This window comes from Lagopus leucura, unplaced genomic scaffold, assembly GCF_019238085.1.
Source record: "Lagopus leucura isolate 7727_CA_CO unplaced genomic scaffold, USGS_WTPT01 Super-Scaffold_100008, whole genome shotgun sequence".
Classification (NCBI taxonomy): Eukaryota; Metazoa; Chordata; class Aves; order Galliformes; family Phasianidae; genus Lagopus; species Lagopus leucura.
In genome coordinates, this window is record NW_024962265.1 from 10,227,007 (window position 1) to 10,249,719 (window position 22,713).

At 35.3% G+C, this 22,713-nt stretch overlaps 1 protein-coding gene across 2 annotated transcripts in view; it reads right to left on the reverse strand.

The window, feature by feature from the left end:
- Positions 1–7,211: 7,211 nt before the first annotated feature.
- The window catches only part of GNAI1 (G protein subunit alpha i1), a 34,215-nt gene continuing 18,713 nt past the window's right edge, over positions 7,212–22,713 (reverse strand). The window contains exons 2-9 of one of the 2 annotated variants that reach the window (XM_042872651.1): positions 21,013–21,055; positions 20,793–20,934; positions 15,743–15,900; positions 15,018–15,146; positions 11,533–11,662; positions 10,149–10,302; positions 9,102–9,316; positions 7,212–9,001 (exon numbers count right to left, since the gene is read on the reverse strand). In XM_042872651.1, coding sequence (XP_042728585.1) covers positions 9,126–9,316; positions 10,149–10,302; positions 11,533–11,662; positions 15,018–15,146; positions 15,743–15,900; positions 20,793–20,934; positions 21,013–21,055 — 947 coding nt within the window. In that variant the 3' untranslated portion in view covers positions 7,212–9,001; positions 9,102–9,125. Of the gene's footprint in view, positions 9,317–10,148; positions 10,303–11,532; positions 11,663–15,017; positions 15,147–15,742; positions 15,901–20,792; positions 20,935–21,012; positions 21,056–22,713 lie in introns of both variants that reach the window. The other variant, XM_042872650.1, reaches the window with a different exon arrangement.

Below are 22,713 nucleotides of genomic sequence, written 5' to 3' on the forward strand. Positions count from 1 at the left end.
AAAGTGCCAGAACTGTAAACCCATGATACAGATGATAGCTGAGCACAAAACACTTTAAACCCAACCTAGCAAGTGGTTAAAAGTGTGTCAAAACGTTATTTGATCAGACATGCAGCAAGGAGCTTAGGAGCTGCACAGCCAGCCAGAGGCCACCTGTATGCCCATGTGATCATTACGTTGAGACTGTTATGGAAGAGAGACATACTAGTAAGGATTATATATTGCTTTTGAAGGGTTTATTCTTTATCTTTTCTTGTTACACAGAACTGACAGTCTCCTTCCATCTGCTTCCTCTCCAGAATATTAAAAATAGCATTCACAACAGAGACGTTAAAGTCTTATTTTTCAGCTACAACAAATCCCATAGCCACTGGCATCCCCAGCTGCTTCCTCTTCCCCAAGATCTACTTACTGCCTTTCCTGTTACTTACCTCTGCTAATAAAAAATATTATTAAAACAAAACAAAACTAAACAAAAAAACACTAAATCAAATACACTACTTGGCAAGTACATTTATTGTGCCAGTGCATAAGTAACTAGAGGGGAAAAAATAAGCAAATGGAAAACGTACACTGCCTCACAGTTTCATTAATCTACTCAGCTTTTACCAAAATCTGTTTCATGAGCTAATAGCCCAAGATGACAAATTTCAGACAGCCTATGTTTAAAAATAATCTAAAAAAGCCCCCACACCCTCAAGGAACACCAAAACAGAAAAAGAAAATATGAACGAAATTTCTAAATTTTGGAGGAAACATTTAATTACTGTGGTCCAAAATAATCACTGTATCACCAAGCCTGTTAAGTACCTGTGCTTTTTTATTCCTGATGTATTGAACATAATTGTAGTGCCATAGAAGACAGAAAAGAAAGCAACAGAAAATAATAACAGGAAGAGTAACAAACGAGAAACAAACAAACAAATCTGTAAATGTGACCAATGAAATGCTTATATCTAGAATAGGGACATGAGAACATACCAATGGAAGGAAGGATATTTGCAGCATTTTCCATCTATCAGAGATCACAGCTCTGGAAAAGAGGCAGAGTTATGACGGAGTTTGTAACAAAGACAGTATGACTTTTTGTCAAAATATTACAGAATACCATGGCCACAAAACTACCTGCCCTTTGAGCTGAAAAATCTCCACCGGCAGCAGCCATTCATGGCCAGCTGAGATCTGAAGCAAAAATCCATTAAGCAAAACCAAGCAAATGCTCCACAGAAGCATTGAGTACAATTTTCTGGCTTTTACTGCTCCATTATCTGTACCTTTTGGTGTAAGAACCAAATTCATCTTTGTGATTTAAATTGCATGTAGATTATGCTGTTGCATGAGTATGTTGCCCTCCATGCTGTCTGACAAGAAGAAAATCAGATTTAAAAGACTAACAGATACAGGAAGGTTAACGATGGCAGATGGTTAGCTTCTCACCACACTTCTGTCACCTCCCTCTTTCAAAGAATTCAGCATAGAGGGGCAAAACAACGGCTGCACCATTGGAGACCTACTTAGAACACAAGTAAGGAGCTAGGCCAATATAATGGCTAACTATATACCTTATTTAGGCATAATGAAATGGCAGTATGTCCACCAAGTTGTTCTGTTTAAAGCGTAAAAGCTTTATGCTTTGTATTAGCTACAGCATTTTACCAACCAGAAAACTATTCTTAAGAAAATCTGCATCAGAAATCCAGTTTACTTCTCCTGGGCCCACCTAAGAACATGGAAGTGCCCTGGGGAGCTATGAAAGCTAAAGGTAAGAAGAGCCCTGATTTCCTAGGAACACCCTTCTGAACTCAGTAGTAAAAACTCCTGGCTCCAGAGCTGAATCCCAGTACAAATGGTTGTCAATCAGACAAATAACAGTGTTAGTGGGGACCTTTAATTAAAATCAGATCAGGCAAAGGACTTGTGGATAAGCAGCACTGCTCTCCTGCAGAAATGCAGAGTAAAATGCTAAGTAAAATCTTGCTCCCCTGTTTTATTGATGGTCTTTCCTCCATATTAATGAATTATTCTAGAATGAGTGCTGTATTCTGATTTTCATTATCTTTCTCTGATCTCACAGCATGGAGTTTTCCTGTCTTTCGATCTGTGTTATTTTTAAAAAAGCATATAAAAAATTGCTCAGAAACCTACAGTCCACTCAAGCAATATTTATGCTTGAGGAATGGAAAATTTTGAAGCTTGCTGAGATGACTCTAACTGGTATTTTTTGGTAGAACACTCATTTTGTATTCTTCTCCCATCCATCCTACAAGAAAAAAGTTAAAAAAAATGTAAAAAGCAGCTTTCCACTTTTAAATTCTTTTCACTAATAAATAGCACAGCAATTTGAGATACACAAGGAGAACTGGAAACTGGTGCAGGAAAGAATTGCACGAACTGTTCAAGGACTAAGAACATGCACTGTAAAGGAAGTCTCATATGCTGAATCCACACAGCTCAACAGAGAAACTGCTAAAGGACGAGATTAGTCTTCAAGCAAGCTCTGTTTGTAACTTCCCTGTTTGCTAGTAATTTCAAAAATAGTTCATAAATTAATTTCAAAATAATGTTATGGATTGTTGTAAATAAGGTGATATTTGGAAAATAAAATGTCTAAAAGGATGATTCTGTTACTATTTAAAGGTGATGAGAGAGGACACAGCTCTAAACTTATGCAACCTAATACAGCTGGCTAGGATGATCAGGACATAGGCAAGTAAGTTCAGCATCGGCTTTGATTCAGAGCTCGGATCTAAACAAATGTTTTACTCTGAGATCTTCTATGGAACTTGCTTGACTGTACAAAAACTTGTTGCAAAAAAAGGAGATTAGGTTTGGTAACTGATACACACAGATTCTAATCCTTGTGGAGATGAAAGTCATTATAAAGCAAATTAAAATAAGTTTAACAAGGAAAAGTGGAGGTCATTATTTCAGGAGTATTTACAGGCCCAGTCATTAGGACGTTTTTCTTATTCAAATGCACTTCAGAAATCAGACTACATAAAGCTCAGTATCCCAGTTGCCAGCTGAATAGCCTTGCAGCTGGATTACAGAAACACACAGATGGATGAACCATCATCTCCTCAGTTGTGTAAAGAACAATGAGAATTGCTACCACCAAAAATCCAGCAAAGATACAGTTCATAGTTCCTGAAAATGCAGGCATAATGTGATCATGCACGTAGGTGATACTGGAAGCATGCAGAAATTTGTAACCTAATCTTCATAACCTAAATTTTACACATTACTTCTTTAGTGATCACGCCTTCCTTAGTTCTTACAAGTTCCACTGTTTAAAACACAATGAACTACCCTGCATTTGTTAAAGGCTGAGAGAATCCATAACCATATGCCAGCAGACGAGTCACCAGACTGCAACAAAGGGCCATGAACTTCCTCAAGAACTGCAACTCCACAGAAAACATAAATTTTTCACTCAGCCTCCATTACAGCCCCTGGTAGCACTGTATTTCAGCACTGGTCTCAGGAAGGCTCACACTGAGGCCTCTGAGTGCTCCACTAACCCTCCTTTCACAGAATTAGTGGCGGAAAAATGAGGGATAAGATACTGTATTTCACTTATCTCCACACTTTAAATATTAGAATGTTATACAACTCATTCAACAGCCTTTGGATTTATCATTTAGATCATCTTTGTAATTCTATACCACTAAAAATTCTGGTTGTGAAAAAAACTTGTGTAAGACTAGCACACAATAATACAGCATCAGCAATTTACTTTCTGTTAGCTAGAAGAAAACTGATCTTCAAAAGGGCTAAGAATCTGGATAGGACATAATGTTCCAAGATACAGCATATAAAACACCAACTTTCTCCTGCTGCCATCACTTCCTGTAAAATTGCATTAAGCCTTGGGAGCGTTCAAAGACTCATCAAGAATCACAAGAGCAGCTCCCCCCACAATCTCCGCTCACTTATCTGGGGAGTGTCCTCTCGCTTCCCCTGCAGCAGATGAAAGGGCCTCTTATGCCCTTTGTGTACTGCTTTTTGCTGAGTTGCTCTTTGTTCCTGACTGCACAGTTCTGGCAAGCTGGAGAGAAGCCCTAAACAAGTATCAGTGCCAGCAGTGACACGTCCCTCACACGTAGCAGGCAGCTCAAAACTTTTCAGGCTCAAAAATACCCTGAACATTAGAGCGCAATGCAGAAAGGGGCATTTCTTCAATGTTTTTAAGATCAGCTCCCTTGGCTTTAAAGCACATGCATCTGACAATCTCATCTGGGAAACAGGTACGTAACTCTACATACCTATCCCCTCACACTCAGAGCTCCACTCAACAAAAGCAGATGCAACTTTATGCCACATCACTCTCCCAAAGCTGCTTTCTCCAAATATTGGATACAGCTGTGAAGTTCATCACAGAGTACTTTCCTTACAGCTCTCAGAACCCCAGTCTTTTATGCCTCAATGACTGCATCTTGAAAATGTTCTCTTAATCTCAGCAGATGATATAGTTTATGACTTTCTTCCATCCTTTAGAGTCAGAAATCCAAAGTCTGACAATTTCAGAGAATTAAGCTGAAGACATTTAAGCCAAAGCAACATAACTTGGCTAGGAAAGATACTGGCAGAGTCTAAAAGCCACTTTAGAACTCAACCAAATGCACTCACGTTTCCATGTGTAGTATCTAACAAATTATGTATTTTCTTTACCATTAACATGTTTACTAGAATGCAGGATTAAAACTATATTGTTATAAGGACACTTATTTGTAAAAGGTATGGGCTGTGTCACACTGCACAATCATCTGATCTGGCTGTGTCTGACTTCAGAAACTAAACTACACTCACAAATCCTTGTCTTGCTCGGGTTTGTTTCCTAGACTTTTGTTCATGCTTTTGAAAATACACATATGTGCAGTTTTAAACACACCGATCATTCATTGTATTCCTTCAGTACTGTTGCAGACATTCCACAGTCATTATGCACAGTCTTCACATGACCAATGCATGAGCATGAAAGAAAAACTCCTTCCCAAAATTCTCTATTAATGGACAGAAAGGAAGGAGAATAAAGAAGTGAGCTGGGAACAGCTAGTTTTGTGGGGCTGCAGTGACTTCTGCTGACAACATACTTGGTCTTAATCATCTTTTGTTCTGCCTGTCAAAGAAGCTGCTTTTCAAGTACCCTGTAGAGGCAGAGCTGGAAATACTGTTTTCCACTTCTGCAACTTGATTTCTGTTTTTCAGAGCCCATAACATCAACTGAGTTTTTTTGTGAAAAATGCAGACACACTCTGCTATAGGTAATGTCTGGTAAGTAAGTTGCTCAACATCCAGTCTCATCTTCCTTGTGAGTGCACTCTCACAAGCTCTGAGCTATCCAAGGATGAGCTTTTTACAACTTCTTGTTGCAACATTTTGTTGAAATGAAAGAGGTATGGAATTGAAATTTTCAACTTTATTATTACTCTTTGACTCAGAGGCTATTAATTATTCATATGAGATACAATAGCTTCGAGAGACTTCCACACAGTAGGATCGTCAGTGTCTTGGTAGGGTTTCCTTTTTGCTTGATTTGAAAAAGAAACTTTCTTCACTCTTCCCAATTCTAAATGCTTACCAGCTGAATCATGCTGTTCAGCAGGCTGCAGATTGATCTTTTTCCCCCCCTCAGGTTTTATGTAGAATTTAAATGAAAATGAATTTAAATGAAGATGTTAATTGTGTACGTGGAAACAGGAACTGAAATTCAGCAAACACTACTCTGTTTCCATGCTGACACTGAACCCTGTTTTGGTTACCAAAGATACTATATTTGCTGACAAACTTATTCCAAATTCAGTAGGTAGCATCATAAAGCCACATACCAAATGTTCAAAATCCCACTCCCTCACAAATGACCTTCTTAAAAAGAAATGCCTCTGTTTTACTGAGACTTCAACAATTCACAATATGATCACAAGATCCTGGCGTTAGAGAACCCTCCATCAGGCTGCAATTCCCTATACGTGTTGAGAATAATTTAAGATAATTTTAAGAAATATTCTGAGATAGTAGAAGGAGGTTCCCTGGGTACTGCTAGAAAAAGTAGTTTGTCAGGATACTCTGAGTGGAAAAAATGCAAGGAATGAAGAACTGGAAGAGAACAGAGGTTCAGACTGCTGAAGCACAAGACTGTCCCCAGACTAGCAGGATTTCCTCATCTTTGGCTATTTATAACTGAGAAGGAGCCTCTTGATCAAGCAGAAATGGAGTGGAGCCCTATAACAATATAACAATTAGATTGGAAGCTAAGCATGTAGCTCCCACCACTGCATTTTAGCCTTCTTGTAGCTTTGCCTAGACAAATAGGTTAAGATGACAAACTTTCGTCCCAGGACAAAAAAGAATGATCAACTCAGTTACACAAGATCCTCAGAAACTTTTGACCACGGTAGATCAGTCCACTGCAGCATGCACTTATACTAAAGAAGTATATAACTAAAATTCATAAATTCAGGCAAAGTCATATATCAGTCGAAAGTCTGGAAAAATTCGTATTAGAATTATCTAATTATCATCTAATTACAACCTGAAAAGAAGAAGGGATTTATATTAGCAGTCTTATTAGGTAACAAAATTAGCAGAACTCATTTGGCTCAAAGATGAAGGTATTCAAATTGAGAAGAAAATCAAAGTGCTTGCTATCAGTATAGATAATTCTTAGAATATTTAAAAAAAAATTAAAAACACTTTTTTAGCATAGTATTTTTAATATACTTAAGCTGAAAACCCCTTCATAACAAATTAATTTTTATCAGCAACCCACTTTTGGAAAGTTTGGACAGATGCGATCAGTGATTTACTGGGCTTTTAATACGAAAAGTTTTTATACAGGCAATTTATAAACCTAAACAAAGGACCACTACAGGGCATCTATAAGGAAACATAGCAGGTGTCAACTCATCATGTTATAAAAGACAAGCTCATATTCCTGGACTTAAAACAGAACTATTTCACAATTTTGTTCTGCGCTAAGACGTTAATATTAAAGAAATCAACAGTTAGGAAATTCTAAAAATCTGAAATCGAAGATGCTAGGATTGGTGTTGAGGAAAAACATTTAGGAATTAGCTAACAGTTTTAAGTTTATGCTCAGTTTTGTTTCTGGCATAAAAGATTTGAATTGGCTCTTGACTTTTTATCTTCTCTGTTTTACTATGTAGTTGTGTCTACAGGATGGATGCACCACGTCTAAGGAAGAAAATTTCTTTCAAGCAAGGCACAAAATTTAAATTTATTTATGTAATTTGATTAATCCCAATTTCTGTTTTACATCAAGTACAAAAACCAAGTTCAACGTAGGTGTAAATACAATTTTCACAAAGTTATTCAATGAAATTTAAAATCAGTTATGTATCCGGAACTGTAAAGCACAATTAAAAGCAGCCCAGGATATACAGATTGTTTACTACAACTGCTGAAAGAGCTCATAATGTATGAATATATTTAACAACCTCCAGTAATAAATTAGAAACTCCCTTCTAAACTTTCATTTGAAACACGTTTAAGTAATTCTGTACCTAACAAAGGAAGCATTGAAGCTATCAATCAAGCTAAGGCCTAATGAAACATTCATGCGATAAAAAATTAAATAACAGAACAATGATTTGAATACCTTGGTTGAACGCTTCTAAGAACAGTAAGCTAAGATAATATAGAAAAATAGCAACAGATTCAAAGAATCATTCTCAAAAAACTTACAGTGTACTGTAGCTGCCTGGAATATACTAACAATTATAGAAAATCATATTTCCAAGTTTGGTACGTCTGTATTATGTAGAAGACATACATTTAAGACAACCATCCAAGAACTTATTTACAAATAGAAGCTTATTTGTTTTAAAATAGGTATAAAAATCAGTTTTGGCACTAACCATAAGGCAATGGATGATATATACCTAAAATCCCAAATCACGTAATGAAAGCATAACCAGAAGAAAATCATATTCTTTAACTTATTTTTAAATGAAAGTATGAGACTTTAAACATAACTAAATGAAAGAATCAGCATCTTCCAAGTCACTAAGTCACCCTACCCAATATACTGAAGATTCTTTTTAAAAAACAACAGTAAACTGCTTTAAGCTATGAAAACACTGGGCTGTGTCTTGTGGGAGAACCTAATACCTCTATGGTTATTAAATTAGCAAATTAGTTTTAGCTTTATTACCACAAGATAGCAAAGAGTTAAAGGATAACATCATTTCAATTATTAAGCAGAAAGAAATCAGATTAATCGGAAGTCCAGCCTTTGTTAAAGTCTAAAAAAAATTGCCATTCACTCCAGTGAGTAAAGATTAGTTTCAAACTTTCTTTTTATTTCTACAAGCGTGTTTTTAACAACTTCCTTTTGCATTTCCATGAGCTTCAGTGATATTTCAACCTTCAAATTCAGTTTTTCAATATAGTCACATTTGCACTTCAAAGACTGAAAATCCAGATTTCATAAGCTGTGGATTTCACTTAAGTTTTAAAAATAATTTTTGTATTCAACCTAAATTTAAAAATTTTTTTCCCCAAAACTTAAGGCAAAAAACAACCCAAGTTTTATTAGTTATGTTTCTTTAAATCTGAGCAGGTGTATGAAGCTGTTTAAATATCAAAAAAGCTAGTGCCATATACAGTATTACCAACAAAAAGTAAAGAATAAAGTAGCATGCACCCTCTAGATGAAAAGAAAAATTAATTTTACAAGATGTTTAAATAACCAAAAGGCAAAAAGTCTCCTCTAAGAGTATCTTCATAAACCACAGAAATTTTAGAGGACAAGTTACCAAAGTATTCCATTCAACGTTTATACAAATACATTACTACAAGTTTACATACAGTCAAAAGACATCTCAGTGTTACCTAATTACTTAAATTTACAAGACAAACATAAATAAAGCTGTTAAAACAGGCAAGTACAGTACTGATCTATCATTCAGCACAACATATTTTGTATATCTTTCACCTTGAAATCAATCAGATTAGAATTGTGTGAAGCCATTCTTCAAACCTAAAAATAAAATAAAGAGAATTAAGTATATCTATGCAAGTTTCACACAACATGGGCTTATTCCAAATGCCTAAGTCCTTTTTTCAGGCACATAATTTACCATTTAATAATGTCTTGTCTGTTCTCAGAAGAGGCCACAGTCTTTAAGGTTATTTTTAATAATGACATCAGTTACAGCATCAAAAACAAACTGCACATTTTTCGTATCTGTGGCACATGTGAAGTGAGTGTAGATTTCTTTTGTGTCTTTTCTCTTGTTAAGATCTTCAAACTGACACTGAATGTAAGCAGCTGCTTCTTCATAAGTGTTTGAACCTAGAAGGAGAAAATTGCTCAGTAAGCAGATTTCAAAAAGGAAGAACTAAACGTATACTGTATCTTAGAAGGAAGTACTTACTCTGCAACAATCACTAAAACCTAAAAAGGAGTTTGTTGATTTAAATAATTTCACAGACACTACTTTACAATAAACATGTATATCTTGTTGAAGGAAACCTGGACAAATTTCTAATAATAAAGAGCGCTCTAGGAAGAGTACTTGTAAGAGTGGTAGATGAACCAAGTCTCATTAACAACTTATCACTATTACACAGACTATATTTGATTCCTTCATTCAAGTTACTCCCTTTCACTTCTCATGTTTTTGACAGTTTTTCTTTTCCTCAAACAAAGAACAGTCTGAAATTACAACGAAAATGATACATAAAAGGCCTTAGCCCTCTTAAACAAAATTCTTTTTTGTTATTTATTTCCTGAGCAAGCCACCTCTTCTAACATCTATGTATATATGCTCCCTTCAAATAAACTCTCATGTATCCTCAGGGATTCCTGCTAGGGGAAAAAAAAAAATACATCTGAGCAGAAAAGAATAGAATACAGAAAAAAGAACGTGCTAACCAGAGTAGGTTGACAAGCACGATGACAGTAACATCTAAGCACTATCAGTGGATCACCATCATTTAATCTCATTAAGAAGATTAATCTGACTTCAGTACTCCTTTATTCATGATTCCTAAGATCTTCCTAGGAAATTAAACTTTATTTTTATATTTTGTACACCTACAGTTATCAAATTCCTCTAAATTTGTTAATCAAAAATAAGATAAATTTAACCCCAAATTACTTGACACTACTCCATTTCCAATACCTGCATATTCAGGGTAGCAAATAGTGAGAGGACTCCTCTTGATTTTTTCTTCAAAAAGATCTTTCTTGTTCAGGAAAAGAATTATAGAAGTGTCTGTAAACCATTTGTTGTTGCAGATGCTGTCAAACAATTTCATGCTTTCATGCATCCGATTCTGTCATTTGGGTGAAAAACAAACAAACAAACAAACAAACAGACTTTATTGTATTTTATCAGAGTTTAGAAGAAAAACCAGGATAAATCTATTTGATTAGTTACAACTAGAAAAGTTTAAAAACTTAAGTTTCCAGCATGCAGAATCACATATTACCACAGAGATATATACAGAGGCCAAATAAAATTTAATGGACTTGATGATCTTGAAGGCCATTTCTCCATTTCCAGGCTTAAGTCTTTTTTAGTTTGTTAGGAAATTTTGGTGCATTTTCACATTTTGCAACAATGATATTCTAGAAAACTCTCTGAGTGATCAGAAATTGCCTGATATTTATCAGATATTCTGAAAACTGACAATTAACTTCAGTACACAGTCAAGATTCCAATATAATGAAAAATCAGTAGTTCTATAGAACTAGAGAATTAAATGAAAAAGCTGTTGGGTTTCATAAAAAAAAAAAAAGTTACCCTAATTTTGACGCTGTAGAAAAATTATCAAATATGTAAGTACTCTGCCACTACTTCCAGACACTTAAGTAGATGGCAGGTATGATCTATTTAGACTAGATTTAACTCGAAAGTGTTTTTCTTCCGTTTTTGTTTTTCTTTCCTTCCAACTATTTTACATGAAGCTGCAGAACATTAGGAATAACAGAAACTTGTTAACGATTTATACAACAGATCAGCATCGCTTTAGACTACCCAGAAAATGAAAAGCACACACACTGTATGTACTGACGTGGGAGGAGTCACATCTTGAAAGAAGAGAAAGGATAGAAAGGGATTTGAAGAGAGAGAAAAGAAGGATTTCTATAACTAAGGAAAGAGGTTGGAGTAAAATATTTATAAAGACACAAAAAACTGAAGACTGAGGGAGGGTAACAAAACACAGAGACAGATAAGCAAACCAACTTCTTTGATACTTTGATTATCCATAGAGACAAGGACATGTATTACTGACATCCTCATTAGCTTAGGTATAATTCGAAGTATATGAAAGAATACATCAGAAGAGTACTCATCTCAAAGTACTCCCAAGAATAAAGAAATTATTTTTGAAACTTGAAAGCACAAAATCTATCACTAGTTCTCTGAAAACTTTTACAAAAAGCCCATGTACCCTATCAAAGAAGTATTTAGCTTCTTATTGTGAAAGAGGTATTTAGCTTCCCTTGCAAAACGCTTAGTTCCTAACAACTATTCCTTTCTTTAACATTAAGGTACTTGCCATTTCCTCATCTTCAGCCAAGACCAAGTCATAATCACTTAATGCCACACAGAAAATAATTGCTGTAACACCCTCAAAACAATGAATCCACTTCTTCCGTTCTGATCTTTGGCCTCCAACATCAAACATTCTGCAAAACAGAAACACAAGGCAGGAAATGAACTTTGGATTTTCCAGCTTTCTGAATATTAAGTGATAAAATCTGAACACATCAGCTGTGCAAGCCTGAACTTTGAAAAACAGCATAAAATCTGCAACATTTATTACAATTTCATTTCTTAGTGTAAGAAACAACTTCAAGTTACTTAGGACTTAGAAATCTTCCTTTACATTTCACAAAACATGACCAAGTGATATGAAAGCAATATAAATCTACTTATTTTTTAAAAAGATCTATTATTACAAATAATTCAATTAACAAAGTCAAGTATAACCTATAAAAGCACAGTTAACTTAACCAAATGCAAGCTTTCATGAAGTTCTTCAATATTTTTCCCAAATGAACAGTCCTAAGTAATAAAAAGTCAACAATACAAAATTCTTTAAATGTAAGAGCAGAATTCACTATGTTTAGTACTTGAAAAAAATGCTACTCTATTAAACTTGTTCAAATAATATTTTTTGTTGTCTCTGTGTTCTGAATCCAAATCCAAATACATAAAATATAATTCTCAGTTTTTCAAATTTAGCTGTCTCTAAATTGTTGTGAGCTTCAGCTCATCTCTGTTAAACAAAATCACAGTTTGATCAGCTTTTCAGCTGACTACCTTTAAAAAGAATTTTTAAGTGACACTAAATATTATTTTCAACATTCTCTTCTTAAAGACAAAACAGGTATCATACAAGACTAGTAATTTCCCCTCTAATAAAGGAACTCTTTGGAAATGCAGTTAAATGGGACAACTAAACTATAAAGATGCTTGTTTTCAATTCCCAGCTGATCAGAAACAACATGATAGGAAAAGACCACACACAAGAACTTAACAGCAGAGGATCAGCAAGTCAGCACAGTTCACATGAATTTGCTTTTATCTCTTATCTAAATGCTTTAAGGACTATTTCCTAACATCTGAGCTACAGTGAATCTGAAAGACTGAATGTTTTATTAGACATCTTAATTAAATGAACTTCAAGTATTTCGCAAGCCAGAAAAATAGTATTCTAGATTTAAAGAACTAAGTCATGAAAAACAGAACAAAACAACCAAGCAACAAAACAGCAGCAGCAAAACACAACCAAATAAGGGGACAGTAGTGCTACCCTAAAATGGATGCAAATCGCTGAATTTTCTCAAAAAAACAGAACGCAGCCCTTTTCCATCTGTCTCCTCTCTACCACACAAAGAAGAGTCTTGTCTCAAATTCTTGTGATTACTTTCAGCTTAAAAACTGTGAAAAGGTCACCATATGCCTTCCTTAGCGATGGTAGCCAGTATTTTACCATGCAAATATTGGATTTTTCCTTGTTGTTACAAGGAAATGCAATTATTCCTTTTAATAGAGGCCTGACTTTTGTCTTCAGCAATTTTTCCTGTAACCTTAACTTTTTTAGGCATTACTATGAAAAAGCTTAAAATTCAGTAAGTATAAAAACATGGGAAGGAGAAGACAGACGAGAAAGAACTGAGGACAGAGCTTTTCCATCCACTTTGGCCAGCAACTACCATGAAAGCCTTATTTGTGAACACAGAGATCTGGTAAGTCACAGTCTCAGCACACCAAGACACTGACAGAAACTGCCTGATATACAGATAAATTTCAAAGAGTTTTGAAAGAATGAGAATCTTGGATGCTTTACAGATACCTCCTCGCAATATGGGAGTACAGTGTGCAAGGTTGTCCTCTGCCTTAATACTGAACATCTCAGTGCAATTTGGCTACTCTAAAAAAAGGTATTTTGCTTATGCACTTAAGTTACTGTCTACAGTGAACTACAAAAAAATACAAGGCAGTACTGAAAAAATTAAAGTTTGTAAGAGCTGAATCCACATGCCCTATCTAAAGGATGATGTCATTAAATAAATGCTTTAAAGAACTTCCATTTCATTTACTTAAATAATACAGAATTTTCCGGTAAGATTGCATAGTGACTGTCAATATATTAAGACAAATTACTTCACTGAACTAAGCTTAAAGCACTGCAGATGGTTGTTCAAGTCATCACCACACTTATCTTTGTTACTTAGTTGTATGGGCTGGTTTCTGAATGGTTTATCAGCAATTGTGCAAATTTAAGGACTTGTGCAAGCACAAGTTAGCACAATGCTTTTTAAAGCTAGTGTTGCAAGATTTGACATGTTCTGCTTCTATTATTTAAGCTGAGAACATAGCTCCAGCACACATAAAAAAAATGTGATATAGGCCAAAAGGACAGTAGGTACTGTAGGTACTTTTTGATATTTCTTTCACTGCTTGTTTTTGTTTTTTGTTCTCTTGTTGTTATTGTTTTCTTGTTATGTTTTTTCTTTTAAGGTTATACAAGTTGATTGCTTCCCTACTCCCCAGGCCCTAAACTTGAGGAAGGCTTATTTGACAAATATTTTTTGTAACCTCTTTCGACCTATCTCAAAAGATAAGAGGCTCTGGAAAGGCTCATATTTATTAAAAAACTGACTTTTCTCTTTGATTTTCTGCTTTCCTCAGGTTGTAAGAGGAGGAAGAGGAGGAACCCATGATGTACATGGGTAGACAGAAAACCTACTGATTTGGTGTATCAGATAAGTAAATTAAATTGTATTTGATGAGGTTCAATTAGTTATTTTTAGAAATCAGAATGTGTATAGATGTGCTGACAACTATCTCCACACAATCTAAAGCATATATGCAATGAGAATTTTACTGAGCTTCCATTACATTTTCCTAGTAAAGAATAGATACAATAGTGTTACATTTATACTATCCTACAGTTTCACAATGAATGTCTTTGGACACAAAATGGTTAGAATACTAGCATTATTTGGTAAAAAACTGTGTCAGGAAAAAATTTATTCACAGTAATTTACATCAGTAAATAAAGTATTACCTTAAAAAAACCTAAAGTACAGCTTTCAACTCAGTTCTCCAGGAAAAAAGGATTTGCTGTTTCATAACCAGAGCAACAAATATTTTTAAATCTCCAGCTCTCCAACTGAATTTAAAGGGAAAAATCTGATAGAACAGCTACATGTTAACATAGTACAAAACTGAATATTTCAAAATGTGATTTACACAGAAAATAAACTTTCCAAAAAGCTTGAAATAAAAACAAAAGCATTTATTACTTAATATTGCCGTATTTATTCTGAGTTGTTATAGAAATTCAAACAATTCCCATATGCTTTCAGAAAACTAATCCAAGCAGCAAGGAATTTTCCAGTAAAAAGAAAAATAATAAAATAATTAGCTATGATTACACAAACTTGTTAAATTGAATCACTGTAAGTCCATCCATGAGAACTTTACAAAAGCTGTTAATAGACAGATGAACACACAGAACAATTTACATACTTAAAATGAAGATCTTTGAAAGTAAAGTGAGTTTCCACTATTCCTGTAGTTTTCACTCTAGTCCTGAGAACGTCCTGTTGAGTTGGAATGTAGCTTGTTTGTGCTATCCTGTCCAAATCATTCAAGTAACTGGAGGTAAAAATAAATACTGCATTCAGTTATTCATAAAATAGTAATTAGATAATTGCAAAAAATTACATGAGTTCTAGGTCTATTCATTACACCACGCATGACTTTTATATGAACAATTTTCTCTGAGATACAAGATTAAGAGGAAAATGATCTAATTTTCCACTTCTTTTTTAAAATGAAGTTTTAGAGACACTTTCATTCTAGAAGAAAACTCATATGATTGATTCTACTACAAAGAATTAGTATTTTGAAATCCCAGAAAGCAAACATGGCTCTATACTTCAACACGGTTCTACATTTACCAGTGTTCTTTGCATTAGCACTTTCACCCTTGAATAGCTCTGTAGGAAATTAATGTACGTTGTACTACAACTAAAACCCAAGTTATTTTGGAAACAGTTGTAAAGAGAACAACTCAAACTTTTAGTTGCATCTAGCATTGTGATCCAACTATACAATATCTTTGGCTAGAGATTTCTAGGTTTTCCATCTATGTGGGAGCAGAATTATTTAAAAGGTTACATTTCTCTTAAGTTCTTTTAGCTGCTACTTAGAAAACAGAAGAGAGCCTTGTATGTCACATTAGTACTTACTAGGCAGCAGAGTCATTAAGCTGGTATTCTCTAGATCTGTTGAAACAAGCTTGTACTCCACTGTCTTTCCATAGTCTTTTGATAACACCAGCAAGCTCTGCAGTCATAAATCCTTCCTCTGCTGCTCCAGCTAACACAAAGAGTTGACGAGCATCATCCTTTACGATGTAAATAGAAAGTGGAGAGATAAACATTGAGAAAAACAACAAAATGTATATTAAATTCCCCTATCACCTAAGAATAAAAACTACATTCAGCAAAGGAATGAGTTACATAAGCTGGTATACATGATTATAACCAAACAAAAAATGTGAAGGAAAGCAATTAGTAAGTATTAGTATAGCATATTACTTCACACTCTCTCCAACAACAGAAAAAGACAAGTTCAGTGAATTTTGCATCAGCTGATAAAAACTCTGATCAGTTTATCACTTGAACTGAGTTTCTATAAACACAAACATTTTATACATTTTGTGCTGAAGTCTAACATTAACCTTATTTTACTGCCATACCCCTCAAACTGAATAGAACAGTTACAATACATATTAGAACCTTCAGATATGCAGATGTATAGACTGACTGCAGAATACATATTAATCACTAAAACTTCAAAAAACAATTTGACTGTGACAAACGATTATTCATTAGCAAAGAAAAATACTCTTAAACTTTTCCAGATAAAACAGTTAAAATATTCATTATCTTAATTACTGAGACCAAGTTTTCTTGACAACTACATGTCTAGGAATAATCAAGGTGTTGTTTTATTTTGTTTTGTTCTTAAGAACAACAGCAAATGGTGCATTTTTATAATGACTGCCTGTGAAAGCAAGACATCCTGTAGGATGTCAATTCACCAGCCAAGTTTCAGCTTTAACAGAACTTGAACAGCTCTGTCTAACTTGTGTCAGTCTAACTTGTCCAATTTTAACTCAGGTAAGAGACTAAAAATATTAAATCTGTAAGGCATTGGAAAAAGAACATAGCAGCTGGACAGAAGAAACAGATTTGCAAGCCGGTACTCCCCAGAAGGCAGCTGACTGACATTAGTTACCAGCTGTATGTGATATACTGACAAGGTATGTCAGTCAGCAAAATAAGCACTTATGGTTTATAACTACTACCCACATGTCCTGTTTGTTCACTAAATGAAAGAATGGGGAGATGATACTAGAATGGAGGACAGGGAAAACAGAGGGGCTTAGGTACATCAACTAGGAACTGAAAATATTTCAAGAATGAAGAGGATTTAAACTGCAAGTTGTAAAGTTAATTCTCACAGAACAGTAAGTGAAGATACAATGCAAATCTGTAGGAAAAAAGGTTCGATCACTTTTCCTGTTATATGCAGATAACATTTTAGGATAAGCATAGAAAGTAATGATTGTTCTGAAGAGACTGAACACTTTAGGCTTAAATATTCTCAACTTAGAAAGTTTGCTCTATAGTCAACTTAATGCAGATTTGAAGATATTTATCTGTATCTGTGTGTACACGTCACAGTTTCTGTAGAAAGAGTTGGCTTTCCTCATAGTCTGGTGTTATATTTTGGCTTTAGGAAAAAAACACTGATAACACACCAATGTTTTAGTTGCTGCTGAGCAGTGCTGCACAGAGCCAAGGATCTTTAAGCTTCTCATAAAGCCCAGCAAAAGAGCTGGGAGGGAACTAAAATGGCCAAATGGATATTCCATACCATCAGGCAAAAAGTCCTATGTAACTGTGAGAATCTAGCCTGGCCAAAAGAGACAGCCTCTACTTGTGGACCAGCTGGACACTGACTGATCTGCAGGTAATCAGCAACTGCACTGCACATGACTTGTTTTGTAAATACGTGTGTGTGTACATATATATATAGAAATAATTTCTCATCCTTTTCTGTCTCAGGTTTCATCTCAACCCAAGAGTTTCATTTTGTATTTATTTATTTTTTTTAATTCTATACCTCATCTCACAGGAGGTAGAGGACTGAGTGAATGGCTGTTTGGTGATTAGCTCCTGGGTTAAACCATAACAATACACATGTAGCCATACATATGAACAAACAGCTAAGTGATATATCATCCATTGAGAGCTACAAATCTAAAAATGTAGATTTATCAAACTTACGAATAGTATGCTGATTACAATATATACATTGGCCAAACCATAGGAGCTAGTAAAAGTGCAGTAGATTGCACTAATAATTACATAAAAAACAGAGCAGTGAAGATCAAAAAGCAGGATAATTAGATCTCACTGACTGTAGCTTAAGCAATATGCTTGCATAGAAGAAACCTGAATGGCAACTGAATGTTTCTGGATGAAAACACCAATATACAATTAACAGAAGCAGCAGATACATACTAGAAACTGAGTCTGTCTTGTCACGAACTCTCAAAATGTCATTTCACATCTGCTATAGTCTGACTTTCAAATATACAAAACTCATTCTTTTTGAAATAGCTCTAACCTCTATGTGTTCTAAGACTGCATTTGTTTTTATTGGGAGGGTGTAAGAGGCAGTAACAAGAAGGGACAGGAAATGAATTAAGTTCTGTTAGGTGGCATCTGTTAACCCCCATATCCCTTTTCTACAGAAGGCAAGTACACAGATGCCACAAATGAGGGAGTACATAATAACCGAGTCCTATTTTCATTATTAACGAATGCCAGATGCTTTCCTTTAATCACACTGCACTAGGGTTGCTTCCTCTCAAGGACTTTTTATATAAGATTCCACAAATGAGCCACCTTATAGAAACTCATTTAGCCTTTTCTGAAGATAAATGCAGCAAATGTCAACGGACTGAAGGTAGTCCATTCTCATTTAAACCACATTCACTAAATGTCTCTCAAAATATGGATTCTGGAACAGTATGGAAATATTCCGTAGGATAAAGAAAAGTATGCTAATCCTAGGATGGAGCATTACCAAAGTTCCTGGTAGAACTTGTGCTTTCCTGATTCAGTAGTTTCACAAAAGAAAACATTCAACTATTCTGACAACAGAAGAGCAGTCATTTTTCCAAACATATTTATCTTATTCAGAGTAAAATCTCCAAAATTTCAACTCAAAAAACTAAGGAAGAGTCTGTATAACAGTTTTCCTCACGATATTGCAATTTTGCATTTTTTCTTCTGTAGAAATGATAATAAAATCAAATAAAATTTAAAAGCCTACATTAAATACAATGAAGAACATTCATATATATTCTAGAAAGGCAGACTTGTAACTCACAAGCTTTTGATTCCTTTTTCGATTTCTCATTTTGAAATTATTTCAAGTCTAATAATTACTTTCAATAGCAGTGTTGCTCTGCAAAAAGAATTCAGATCACCAAGATCTGCTTAAATGCTAGGGAACAGCCAGTTATTTCATTATTATCCCTGACTGAAGTTCGCCTTCAGTTATACAGTTCTCTGAAGTTGAAAAATTCCAATCAGTTTGAATTCATATCACACGTAGAACATTTTCACAATCTTCTTGTCAGTCCTTTTATCTGATAAAATCTACACTTACTCTCTCCTCCATTTTATTTTATTTAGTATTTAGTAACAGAAATGCACCATCCACCTTTTTCCAACATAAACTGTCAGACATCCAAGAGGAATTCACTAGACAGATGAACTAATACGTATTCACATCCTGCTCCTGCCCTGAAAATCTTTAGTCTGAAGGTAAGACAACAGAAAGCATGAAAACAAAGCGAGAAGACTACTCCAAAAGTAACGCCTCCTATTTTAGTATATTGGCCCACTATGTGAGAGGCGGATGGTGATGGTATGGCAGTAGAGGTTGAACTTTCCACACCCACATCCCGTTACATTTTGTTGCCATGAGACAGATGGTAGCGGAGAGGAAGTCTGACATGGAAGTGTGCATGAAGAAAAGGTGTGTGACTAAATTTCTCCATGTGAAGAAACTGCACTCACTGATATTCATTGATGCTTGCTGAACATCTATGGAGACCAAACAGTGAATGTGAGTACAGTAAGGCAGGCAGTAGGTGGTGCATTTCAGCAGTGGTGACAGACATGAAAGGCAATCCATGTTACGAACAACCATGCAGATTTTTACAAGTGTGGAATGTAGCCTCTTGCTCACTGCTGACAATAAAGCTCAGCTCATGGTGGTGACTGTTGAAAAGTAGTGTTTAGTAAATGAGAATTTGCTCTATCAAATAACGTTACTGTGCTCTTTGTATCTGTTGTAGTTTCCATGGAAATAAGTGGGAGGCATTACTTTCAGAGTGATCTACATAGTTGATTTACAATTAAGCAGATTTCACACAGAATTAACATATGTACATAAACATATCTACATTTTACAAACAGCATCTATCCTCCTGATCTGATAGGGACACAATCAAGTTCACCACCAATAAGAATATAGGGTTTGGAATTGTGAAGTGATAAGCAAAAAGTTCTGCAGACCGCCTCCAATAAGTGGATGAAAAGAGATGAAAACTGTACAAGAAAGCCTGGAAATGGGTAACTATTTTTTGGGGAAAAATCCTTAATTCATGTGCTATCATGAAAAAAATTGAGCACCAGCAGCAGCACAATGCCCGTGCCTTAGAGTACAGTAAAGTCATCCGCACTAGTAGTCAATATGAAACCACAGGCAAGAACATTTTAGGCACTACTGTGTCTGTGGTGCAATTCTGAAGTGCAGAGAACAGCTACATGCGTACCTGTTTAATCTGTGTTTTGTTAAGGAAAGCAAAGATGTCCATCTTGAAGGACTTATAGCAGCCCACAAATAAAAATTAAGAAGTACAACTACAAAGCTTACTATTTTTCAAAAAATCCCTAAGATTCAGATTTACATAGAATTTGGAGGACTGTATCTAAACAAAATAGTTGTCATAAATCAACCCAGAGTTAATTGCTCAATAGAGCACTTCTACTTCACGTAGGAAACTAAACGAAATTTCTTCTTTATCAAACCTTCTAGCTTACAAGGCCTGTTGGATATGAAGAGATTTTCCAGGAATTAACAATGGACAGAAATTGAAAAAGAATGGATATTTCAGCTGTACACGTGCATGTTTACTTCAATACTCACAGCCCTGGTTGGATCACCAAAGTCTATCTTCAACCTCCCCATTGCTCTAATGATAGCAATAATTGACTGAATGGTGTTACTGTAGACAACAGCTTTGTACTGTTTACATTCTTCTTCTGAATAACCGGCTTCATGGATAATCCTATGGAAGGAAAAAAAAATAAATTCTCTATTCAAATTAAAAAAATCTCTCTCTATGATTGTATTTTACTATACTTACTTCATTTGTTTGACAATTGTGCTTTTCCCTGATTCACCAGCTCCTGAAAAATAAATGGAAATTCATTACATTTTTGCTCATCTTTGAGAACACATGCAATTTTTGTTTCTACACTTCAAATACCTAACCAATACAAAGAACTTCAATTGTTCCAAACACATTACAAATTATTTTTAACATAAAGACCTAAATGCTTCTAGCTAAGTTTCAAAATTGAGGTATTTTGACAAGAAATCACTCAACCCTGCAAAGCTGTTCTTTTTGTGCATGAGAGCAATAAACTTCAGACAACCTGATGGCGTTTCTAAAAGCATAAAGATTGCCTAAAAGCATACTAAAAAAAAAAAAAACAACAAAAAGGGGGTGGGGGGGCTGCCAGCTTCACCTTGTTCCTCAGACTAATTGATAGAGCAAATATTCCTGGAAGCCATTTCCAGGTCCTTGAAGGACAAGAATGTGACTGGCAAAAACAAGGAAGGATTTACCAACTCTAAGTTACTTGGTAATGCTTTAATGTGGAAACAGCTGGCTCTGTGGATGTAGAACAACAATTATGTAATTTACTGTGCCTCTAGCAAGGTCTTCAATATCATTGTAGTATTCTTTGTACCACATTGAATAAAGAATGATTTCAAGATGTCTAAAACATCGTCTAGATGGCCCATCTAAATGTAAGGGTAGATGCAAGCTAGTTACAAGAAGTAATCTTCAGAAGCCAATATTTGTTTAACACTATTTAACATCTTCATTGTTGACCTGAACATCAGGATAGAATACATCTGCATTAAGTCATTAAATTAAGGCAATATCAGTTCTAGAGGCCAGGAAGCAGTCTAAGTGTTGGAAGAGCAAAGGTGTTTGCTTGTTCAAAGGATCCTCAAGAAGTTAGACAACTGAGCTGTATGTATCCATGAGGCTGTATCTCATTACCTTGTGTTCTTCCCCTAAGCATCCCAAAAATGAAATTAGCAAGACAAAAACAGTAGCATGCCACTTACATGAATAAGGAACTGGTTTGTATGGCACTAAAGGGTAAGCTACAAGAAGAGGACTATTTAATCTTGAAAAGACTGCTGGAGGGATGTAATTGCTTTCTTCTCCATAAAGCCACTTAAGACAGCTGAATACAGAACCAAACTTCTCAACAACAAAAAGACATGTAGCAAATAGAAGGAGCATATGTTACTCTAGAGATGTGGATAGGGTGTTGTGAAAATGGGACTATCCCAGGGGAAGTTGTTAAGCACTGGAACATAGTGTCTGTACAGGAAGTAGAAACTTAGTCTTGCAGATCTTCAAGATGCAATGGGATAAGGCTCTGAGCAATCTTACATAATTTTTTAATAAGCATCCGAGTACGCTCCCTGCTACGGCAGGGGAGATTCAGGCTGGACATGAGGAAGTATTACTTTTCAGAAAGGGTGGTCAGGCACTGGAATGGACTGCCCAGGGAGGTGGTGGAATCACCGACCCTGGGGGTGTTCAAGGAAAGACTGGATGTTGTGTTGAGGGACATGGTTTAGTAGGAGCTATTGGGAATAGGTGAACGATTGGACTGGGTGATCTTTTAGGTCTTTTCCAATCTTGGTGATTCTATGATTCTATGATTCTATGATTTTGATGCTCGCTCGATTTTCAGCCAAGGACTGAAACTGATGACTTCTAGAGGTGTGTTCCAACTTAAATAGAAGACTAATAAAA